The 10,917-nt window shown below is 47.0% G+C and overlaps 1 protein-coding gene across 1 annotated transcript; it reads left to right on the top strand.

Moving 5' to 3' along the window:
- The first annotated feature begins 472 nt into the window (after nucleotides 1–472).
- Nucleotides 473–7,340, top strand: LOC115776823 (uncharacterized). Its single transcript, XM_030724602.1, has 2 exons — nucleotides 473–542; nucleotides 6,098–7,340. Exon 2 carries the CDS (start codon nucleotides 6,123–6,125, stop codon nucleotides 7,035–7,037), a length of 915 nt encoding a protein of 304 aa, XP_030580462.1. The 5' UTR covers nucleotides 473–542; nucleotides 6,098–6,122; the 3' UTR covers nucleotides 7,038–7,340.
- The last annotated feature ends 3,577 nt before the right edge of the window (nucleotides 7,341–10,917 follow it).

Here is a 10,917-nt window from a genome sequence, read left to right as displayed (position 1 = left end):
TGTTGGCTAGCTAGCTGAGCTAAGTGCTCTACGCTGCCGCTAGCATAGTGCACTGCGCCGCCAGAATGTGTGCATACGGTGATGGCGATGCATGTGCGTGTTAGTTCTGTTTGTACTGAACAACTATTGTAGAGAGAATAGGAATAAGGAAAAATGTCTGTTGATGTGTGTATATAAGTGTTATTTTCAATACTTTGGAGTTTGATGATTTAAATTTGTGTTTAATAATTTGCTTGGGCATTTATGTCATATTTGGGTTCACCTGCAAGGGAGGACGGGGAAATTATACTGTACCTTGGTTGAAATCATTATTTACCTGTGAAGACAGATGAAGGAAGATCATTTTGTGATATTGTCCTAGAACTGACTGATGTGTACTTTTGTTATAGTGTTTCATATTAATGTTTTGTATCTATGTGTATACTTCAAAATAATTATACATTCTCAATGAAGCTGCTGAAGGAGAAGCATCGCGTTCGAGTGTATTTATTGATTTCCTTTCCCCTTCTCAGGGTGTAACATTTTGGAGGCACCGCTGGGATGAATGTGATGAGGGTCCGATGTCCCAGATAGATGCCCTGGTCATCATTCAACCCCTTCCATCTACAAACGGGCTGAGAGATACGGTGTGGTGGTTCCGCGACCGAGCAGAGGGATCCGCATGCAATCTGAGGTCATCTACTGGTACCAGGAGAGCTACACTGTCTATTCTGCAAAGAGAAGGTCCTGCATCACACTAATACATTGCAAAAACTAGAGACTGAAATGGATTCTTCAGAGTTGGAGGACTTGAAATTAGAAGTTTTTGGAGCTTTGTACACATTGAACAAGGACACTTTGATTGAAGTTTGTGATTTTCTGTGTATTGGTGGTTCAAAACTTGAAAATGTATCAGGTAGAAGCCGCTCCTCCCTAATTTCATATGTCATAAGGCACTTAGAAAGAGAGGAGCTGGGCGAGCTTGAGGATCAAGGTATGGCTGAGTTCCTGGTTTTGAAAGATAAAATCGCTGAGTTGCAACAGGCTACTCAGAATAGTGCACTAGAACACATAACCTCAGATGCTAACCTGACAAATGAGACACAAAAGCAGGTCACCCAGCCTTCAGAAGAAGAGCGACTGAAAAGAGAGATAGAGACACTCCAGTTGGCTTTAGCATTATCACGACTGGAAAAAACAAATCCAATTAGTGGAGCCAAACAGTCTGTGAGTGGGAAGGATAACCATGCCAAACAGGTCCCCCAGCCCTGCCTATCATTACCATGGGGCCGAGAATTCAGAATAGCTGGCCAGATTGGTGAGCCAGGCCAAAAGGACAAACTTACCTTCTCCAGTCTAGCACACCAAATTGAACAAGCCATCAGCAAAGGAGTTCCTGAAATAGAAATAGTTGATGCAGTAATCAGGTCAATAGCACCAGGCTTACAATTACGCAGTTATCTGGAGGGCAGAACCAACCTTAACTTGCCTACCTTGAGGAGGATTCTGAGGTCCCACTATCAAGAAAAAGGTGCAACAGAACTGTACAAACAGCTCACATCAGAGGTCCAGAGTAGTAAGGAAACCCCACAAACCTTTTTAATTCGAGCTCTGGATTTGAGACAAAAAATCCTATTTGCTTCACAGGAAGAGGAATCTGGTTTAAGATATGATCCTGTCCTTGTGCAAAGCATGTTTCTCCACACAATTCTGACAGGCTTGCAGAATGACAACATCAGAAGTGACCTGCAGCCATACCTCCAACAAGCAACAACTGGTGATGAGCTGCTTCTTGAGAAACTCAATGTTGCCTGTGCAAATGAAGCAGAGAGACAAAAGAAAAAGAAAACACTTTCCCAGGGGCGGCCAACCACTGTGCACTCACTCCAGTCTGACACTCCTGCAGATAAAAAAGGAAAAACCCAAAATCCTGAAACCAACATCAAACCCCAGTCCGACCTGCTGAATGAACTCAAAGAAATACGTTCTGATATGGCATTGTTGAAAAACTTGGGCGCTGAAGTTGCACAAATCAGAGAGGCAATCCAACAGCCCAATTCAGCACAAACACAGTACTTTGCCTTACCCATGGTGCCAGAATGTGCTCCTCCTCCTCCTCCGCTCCAGCACTGGCCACAAAACTGGTCTCCTGCAGGGTCGGGACAAAGAGGTGATACAGCTCAGAATCAGCCGAGAGTTGCACCACAACGCCAGTATCCCACTCTAAATCGTGCACGCCTCAGAAAGTGTGTTGGCTGCCAGCAAAGTGGAACTGAATATTGCACCCACTGCTATAGATGTGGTAGTAGCGAGCACTTCCTCGCAGGTTGCAGGGTGAGAATCCCTAGACAAGACAGGGATGGTCCTTTAAACGGAAGAGGGTTACCCCCGCGGGACAGGGAGTAACTAGTAATAGTGTAATGTCCCAACAGCTTTGCTCCCACTGTGGTGTTCATGGGAAACTCAAAAGACTCAGGTGTGCAGCCTGTAAAAAAAGCATTTATTGTTCTAAGATCTGTCAAGCTGAACATTGGCCAAAACACAGAAAAAACTGTAATAAACAACCAAAACCTCAGGTAAACCAGCACATTCACCCAAAAACAAGTTCTGTACGCCCCATAAAGGTGGATAGCCAATCCCGTCTTGTTGCTCTTGTAGGGAAGCAGTGTATGGTTGAATGTTATATACAAAACTGCAGAACTCAAGCGTTATGGGATACAGGCTCCCAAGTGTGTATTGTTGATGAAAAGTGGAAACAGAGACATTTACCACATGAAAAATTAAAAGACATCTCTGAGTTACTTGATGCACCTGATGACTTGAAAATCACAGCTGCCAATGGACAGAACATGCCTTATAAGGGTTTCATTGAAGTCAATTTTAGTTTGGCTGCTGAGGGAGCCAACTCTAAAGAACTTGTTATTCCCATGTTAGTGATGAAAGGTGGAAACCTTCCACAGCCCATTATAGGCTTTAATGTCATTGAACAAATAGTGAAGACCAGTACTGTAGAGCAAATGGATACCGCAAGAACAGAGCAGCTGCATGAGTCATTGAGAGTGGCTTTCCCATGCCTTGGAGAGAAAAATGTCACTACCTTCGTTGATCTGGTGACTGCTGACCGATCACATGACTATGTGGTGAGAACGTCAAAAGAGAAAATCCTTGTACCCAAACACACCTCTGTGCAGATTGACTGTAGGGTGCAGACCAAGCCACCGAATAAAGACACTACCCTTCTCTTTGAGCCTGACATAAATCCTCAGTGGGCTGAAGGGCTTGAGTTTTGTGAGACTTTGATAACACTCAGAAAGGGTGTTCCTCCTTACATTGCTCTCGATGTGCAAAATCCCACTGATCATGACATTGAGTTATCAGGAAAAACTGTTGTGGGCACCTTACAGCAAGTCCAAGCTGTGTATCCAGCTACAATTTTAGAGAAACCAAATCAGTGTCCCCCAGTGTTAGTCAATCACGTGGCTGCAGAGAGTGGGCGGGTTCCTGACACTCCATGGGATCCACCAATTGATCTGAGCCATCTGAGTGAACCTGAAAGAGTGGTGGTACAAGGGATGCTTCGTGATGAATGCGCTTCCTTTTCTAAATCAGATGATGACATTGGGCGTATCGAAAAGCTGAAACTGAAAATATCACTCAAGGATTTGGATCCTGTGGCACGCACTTACCTGTCAGTACCGAAGCCACTGTATAAGGAGATGAAAGAATACCTGCACAACCTTATTGCACAAGGATGGGTAGAGAAGTCCAACTCATCTTATGCCTCACCAGTTGTCTGTGTGAGAAAAAAAGATGGTAGCTTACGTCTTTGTATAGACTACCGAGAACTCAACAAAAAGACTCACCCTGACAGACAGCCAATTCCTCGAGTGCAGGACATCCTCGACAGTCTTGGTGGCAACTCGTGGTTCTCCTTGTTAGACCAGGGAAAGGCCTACCATCAGGGCTTTATGGATGAAGAGAGCAGGCCTTTGACTGCATTTGTGACACCATGGGGCCTGTACGAATGGATAAGAATCCCATTCGGACTAATGAATGCACCTGCAGCTTTCCAACGCTGCATGGAAGAGTGTCTGGAAGAGGTGCGAGACAACATCTGTGTACCATACCTGGATGACACTCTAGTGTACAGTCACTCATTTGAGGATCATGTCAGTCATGTTAGGAAAGTGCTCCAACTGCTGAGGAATTATGGAGTCAAGCTAAAACCCAGTAAGTGCGAATTATTTAAACCTGAGGTTCGCTACCTGGGAAGGATTGTTTCAGCAGAAGGTAGCAAAATCGACCCAAGTGACACCATAGTAGTAAGAGCTTTAAAAGATAAGGCGCCAAGCAATGTGGGAGAGCTGCGGACTGTCATGGGTTTGTTAAGCTACTATAGACAGTATATACAGGACTTCTCCCGTATCGCAGGGCCCCTTTATGACTTACTGAAAGGCACAGCAGAAGACAATAATGTGCCGCAAAACAGGACAAACACAAGACAGTCTACAAGAAGGAGCAAAGCTGTGCCATCCCATAAGCCAATTGTGTGGACTGAAAAACACCAGTGCATATTGGAACGTCTAATAGATTGTTTGGTTGAACCACCAATCCTCGGGTTCCCAGACTTCTCTAAACCATTCATCCTCCACACCGATGCCTCAAACCAGGGCCTCGGGGCAGTTCTTTATCAGCAACAGGATGATAAGCTCCGTGTAATAGCTTATGGTTCCCGAACATTGACTGCAGCTGAACGGAATTATCACCTACATTCAGGAAAATTGGAATTCCTTGCACTAAAGTGGGCAGTCACAGAGAAATTCAGAGACTATCTCTATTATGCGCCTACGTTCACAGTGTTCACTGACAACAATCCTCTCACCTACATTCTGTCAAGTGCCAAGCTCAATGCAACAGGATGTAGATGGGTGGCAGAGCTCGCAGACTTCCATTTCACCATCCGATATCGTCCAGGGAGAGAGAATGTGGATGCTGATAGCCTGTCAAGAATAAATGTTAAAATAGAGGAAATGATCACACACTGCACAGAGGAAGTGGGATCAGATTGTGTGGCAACAATAACCCAAGCTGTTGAGACACAAGAATCTACCTTAGCAAATGTCTGTGCAATGCTTTCCCCTCTCCAGTGTACAGCAGTCAGTGAAGAGACACACAAACCATTCCCAGTGGCAGAGATTAGGCAAGCACAGCAGGATGATGAAAACATTAGCCCAATAATGCAGTGCAAAATAAGGAATGAAAGGCCATCAAGACAACAATTCAATGCATTAAGCACCCACAGTAAGTGCCTACTGCGTGAATGGGAAAAACTTCATATTGATAACAATGGCATTCTTTGCAGGAAGACAACAAACAAGACACAGCTTGTACTACCTGAGAAGTATAAAACCACTGTACTGAGAGAATTGCATGATGAAATGGGTCATCAAGGCACTGATCGAACAACATCGTTGGTCAGGGATAGATTCTTTTGGCCTTACATGCAAAAAGACATTGAACATTATGTGACAAAGACCTGTACTTGCCTGAAACAAAAACCACCATGTAGAGAAACGAGGGCCCCTCTCACAAGTATTGTTACCACACAGCCATTTGAACTGGTGTCAATAGATTTTCTTCACTTGGACAAATGTAAAGGTGGATACGAGTATATCTTGGTAATCGTTGATCACTTTACTCGTTTTGCACAGGCTTATGCCACCACCTCTAAGTCTGCCAAAACAGTGGCTGATCGTATATTTAACGATTATGCCTTGAAGTTTGGACTGCCAGCACGGATACACCATGATCAGGGTGGCGAATTTGAGAACCAACTCTTTTCCCAGTTGAAAAAGAACTGTGGCATAGTAGGATCCCGAACGACACCTTATCACCCACAAGGAAATGGGCAGGTTGAACGCTTCAACCGAACACTATTACAAATGTTAAAGACACTTACTGATCAGCAGAAAACAAGCTGGAAAGAATCCCTGAACAAGTTGATCTATGCATATAACTGCACGCGATGTGAGGTAACTGGTTTTTCCCCTTTCTACCTTCTGTTCGGAAGGTCCCCAAGGTTACCTATTGATCTCCTGTTCGGTCTCACCACTGGGACAGGGAAAACAGACCACCGAGCATACATGGAGAAATGGAAACAAGAAATGCAGGAGGCACATGAAATAGTACGAGAGAACGCAAAGAAGGCAGCAGAGAGAAGTAAAAAACATTATGATGGGAAAGTAAGAAGCTCTGTGCTATGTCCTGGCGATCGAGTCCTTGTTCGAAACCTGACACCTAGGGGAGGAACTGGAAAGCTTCGTAATCACTGGGAACAGGATATTCATGTTGTGATCCGTCAGGTTGCAGAAGGCCTCCCGGTGTATGAAGTCAAGCCTGAGCAAGGAAGAGGAAGGTCAAGAACCATGCATCGCAACTTGTTGCTGCCGTGTGATTACTTACCTCTGGAAACTGAGCCAAAAGCACCACCAAAGCAAGAGAAAAGAAGGGTGAAGGAGACAGAGACAGAAAATGCAGATCAGAAAGAGGAAGATGAAGAAGAGGAATGGGTGTACTGTTACAAACCAGTAATACACTCTCAAATGCCCCATGCAGACGGAGTGATTGAGCGTGCAGACACACAACAGGACAGTGGTCAGGAGAAACAAAATTTGAGTGATGATGAATTGATTGAAGGAAGGCTCATAGCAAACACAGATGAGCCTGAAACACAGCAGGAAAATGTGCCACAGGAAGAGAACTATCAGGACAGGGATGAGAGCTTAGTTGAAAAAGCAGTGGATGAAATTCCAGCATTCCAACATCCAGAGCCACCTGGAGGAGAAAAAGAACAGACAGATGGTGCACCAAGGAGGGAAAGACGAGCCCCTAAAGTCTTCACCTATGATCAACTTGGGACTCCAACATGCTATAGTACAGCATATGGAAATGAAAGGCTCTACCAACATCAGCCCATACAATATCAACACATTCGACCAGTGACACTGTGGACCAATCCATTCCAGACCTACCAACCTATAATTATGCAAGGATACTAGACACAGATTCAGTGCCGAAAATGATGAATGAAGAGAACAGATCACTAAATTTGGGTGATTAATTGGCGGTACCCTCCCACCGATCACGTGGTTGAGCCAACTAGGATATAATGACTTAAGAACCCTTGGGTCATGAGTGCTGTGATGTCGGGACGACATCTAACTTTGTAGGGGAGAGTGTGATAGGTTGATTTTATTATTCTATTGATTATTAATCAAAGTTCATAATTGAGGTAAATATCTCCATGGGAATTGTTAAGAATATAACCTATCATTCTTCCATCGGTGATCTACTTGTTGAGCCTTTTTGTTAATGTGTGGGATATGTGATCGTTTAGTCATACCTTGCACTGCAGGAGGGGGGCACTCCGGCCGCGGTGCTTCATTCTCAATGAAGCTGCTGAAGGAGAAGCATCGCGTTCGAGTGTATTTATTGATTTCCTTTCCCCTTCTCAGGTATGTGATGAGTGTTTGTGCTCCTAAGCTGTGGAGATATGTGCCGAGTCTTGTTTGACTCTCTGTAGACTGACTCACTACCTGTTCAAGACGTTTTGAAGTGTTATTTCTTTTGCATTTCTTGTAGCATACTGTTGGCTAGCTAGCTGAGCTAAGTGCTCTATGCTGCCGCTAGCATAGTGCACTGCGCCGCCAGAATGTGTGCATACGGTGATGGCGATGCATGTGCGTGTTAGTTCTGTTTGTACTGAACAACTATTGTAGAGAGAATAGGAATAAGGAAAAATGTCTGTTGATGTGTGTATATAAGTGTTATTTTCAATACTTTGGAGTTTGATGATTTAAATTTGTGTTTAATAATTTGCTTGGGCATTTATGTCATATTTGGGTTCACCTGCAAGGGAGGACGGGGAAATTATACTGTACCTTGGTTGAAATCATTATTTACCTGTGAAGACAGATGAAGGAAGATCATTTTGTGATATTGTCCTAGAACTGACTGATGTGTACTTTTGTTATAGTGTTTCATATTAATGTTTTGTATCTATGTGTATACTTCAAAATAATTATACATTCTCAATGAAGCTGCTGAAGGAGAAGCATCGCGTTCGAGTGTATTTATTGATTTCCTTTCCCCTTCTCAGGGTGTAACATATCCACATGGTTTAGCTGTCGTATCCCAACTTCCCCCAGACTATGCATCTTAGGTGATGTCAGTGAATTAATTATGGAGTTAAATATATCACACATAGTTCTTACTGCCTTGTGCATCGCTAAGAAGATGATCCTCATGAACTGGAAGACAAAAAATAAACTATGTATTACTCAGTACAGAAATTTATTAGTAGATCATGTTAGTTTAGAGAGAATGTCTGCTTCTTCTAAAAACAAATTGGAGGAATTTGACTCTCTTTGGTTCCCACTGCTCAGCTCCATTACTTAGTGGGGGTGGTGGGCTGCGGGCTCTGCTCCTGATGTGCTTTGTGGGGGGGTGGGGGGGGACTCCGGGGGCCTGGGTAGCTGGTAGCCTCCTGAGGCTGGGGTCCTGGGGCGACCTTCTGGTGATGTCTGTGTGCCTGTCCTGGTTGATGGTGGTGGGGGCTTGGATGGTGCTGCCTTCGGTCCTGGGGTGTGGGCGGGGTGCTTGGGGGGGTGGTGCCGGCCCTCGGTCGGTTGGCTGGTCTTCCCTGTATGGCTTGGGGGCTGGGGTCTGGGGCCCCGGCACTGGGGCCGCGCCGGCTCCCGGTGGGCCCCCCCTGGCGCGGGGGGGGCCTCTGCTGTCCCGGCCGCGCCGCCGGGTGGGGTGGGTTGGCCTGACGTCGGGATGTCCGGTCTACGCTTTTGGGGCCCTGGGGTGCCTGCATTGCAGGGGGGTGGGGTGGGGGATGGGCCGCGGTGGGGTGGTTGGGGGGGACTGGGCACTGCATTTCCATGCCCAGGCCAGTATGTCCTGTCGCCTGTTTGTGTCTATTGTTGAGTGAATGGGCATCTAGGAGGAGCGGGCCGCCCTCTGCGGTGGGGGCGAGGGCGCCAACCTCGGGTGCTGCAGTGCTCCGGGATGCTGTCACCGAGGCCCCGGGCTCACCTCCCCCTGCCCTGTGCTGGGGTGTGGGAGGTCGGGGTGCCTATTGAGCCAGCGGACAGCTGGCTCTCTTCTTCCAGGATTTTTCCTGGTCATATGCCCCCCCCCCCCCCCCCCCTCCCCCTCCCCATACACAAACACACACACACACACACACACAGAATACACATCACTCACAGATGTAGGATGGAGAGGCCACGTGGAGAGCTGCACCACCACTTGCCTCTCCGTTTTAATTGCACTTTAGTCATTATAACTCACAACACATACACACTTACAACCTGATACACATAGGACCTTTGGGGCAGGCATGTTACTCAGAGGTTGATGAGATGGGCCGCTGAGGTGGCCCCACTCGGATCCTCGTCACTGTCTGTCTCCAAATTTTATTTGCACTTTAGACATGGAGGGTTTTGGGGGGGCAGTGTGGGCAAGCGCTGACGACCAACAGTTGGCGCTTGTGGCATAACTGTCCCCTCAATTTTAACTGCACCCTATACACCTCATTCACTCACAAACATTAACACATAGACCTACAAGTTGGGGAGGAGGAGGGGTGGATGGGTCATCTTACACCCCGATTTCTTGCGTCTCGCCCGGGGTAGGGGTCGGGTGGTTCCTTGGGGACCGGGCTGGTGGCGTCCTGGGGTCGCTGTTGGCCCTGGGGTGGTTTCCACTTGCCCCGCCTTCAGAGGGTGGGTAGCTATGGATGAATGTGTGTCTTTGTGTATTTGTCACCGTCTCCGTGAGTATGGGTGGGTGAGTGAATGTGTATGTATGGCATATCTGTGTGTGGGTAAGTATGTATGGGCATGTATGAGTATCTGTGTATAAATGTGTACACGGGTGTGTGGGTGTGTTTGTATGTATGGCTGGACCTGGGTCTGGGCCTTGTGCCTTGCCTCCTGGCCGCTCCTTGCTGGTTGCCTCCTCCCCCCTACCCCCCTGGGATGGGGGTGCCTCGGGGTTCCTGGGTGGGGCTGGGTGTTCTGGCGTGGGTGCTGGCCTGCCCCCCTTGGGGGTGCGGTGCGGGGCTGCGTTGGCTTCGTCGGCGTGGGGGGGGGCTCTGTGGAGGGTCAGGCGGTCCTTGGGTGCCGTGGGCCCGGGAGCCCTGCCGCCGGCCAGTGCAGGGGGCTGGCCGCTGGGGGGGGGCTGGCTTCTCATCGCCTTGGGTTCCCTGGAGCCCTCGCTCCTCGACTGGGGGGGCTCCGTCTGAGACCACCCTCTCCCGTCTGCTGGGGTAGGTGTGCGGTTGTCTTTGGACTGAGTGGCCGGGGGTCTTCCTGGCTCTTGGTGGGCTGCTGGTGGCCTGGGGTTCCGGGGGCTTTCCGTACCTGCCTCTGGCTTCTGATGGGTGGAGCTGCAGCGTTTTGCCCTCATTGGTAAGTACGTTCCATGACACAGACACAAACATGACACAGACACAAACGCCCACTCAATCACAACTCAACAAAATTGTTGGTGTGCGTAACATGCTTTGTTAGTTTTGTTTTTCACACACAAATTTATTTTTGCAAGTATTGATAGTATTTTTTTATATGTTAAAGTGATGAACTATCTGATTAATAGACTTGTGCTCTTTCCCCTTTTTTTTTTTTTGCTCCCTTTCTCTCTCCCTTTTTCTTCTCTTTATTTTCCTCTTCTTCAGCCTGTCAGCTCTGGCTGTTACATAGTATGTGGAAAAATAACTCAGATAAATAAAATAAAGGGTTAAAACATCAACAAGAAGAGCCTATTGAGAACCTATAGAGCTCATCTTGAAATAGCAAATATGTTTGGCACAACAACGCATTCAGATCACAGTTCTGCTTGCAAGATCTACCAGACATGACAGGCTTTAAA

The sequence above is a fragment of the Archocentrus centrarchus genome, unplaced genomic scaffold, assembly GCF_007364275.1.
Source record: "Archocentrus centrarchus isolate MPI-CPG fArcCen1 unplaced genomic scaffold, fArcCen1 scaffold_38_ctg1, whole genome shotgun sequence".
Lineage (NCBI taxonomy): Eukaryota > Metazoa > Chordata > Actinopteri > Cichliformes > Cichlidae > Archocentrus > Archocentrus centrarchus.
This window is presented reverse-complemented; position numbering and strand designations above follow the sequence as displayed.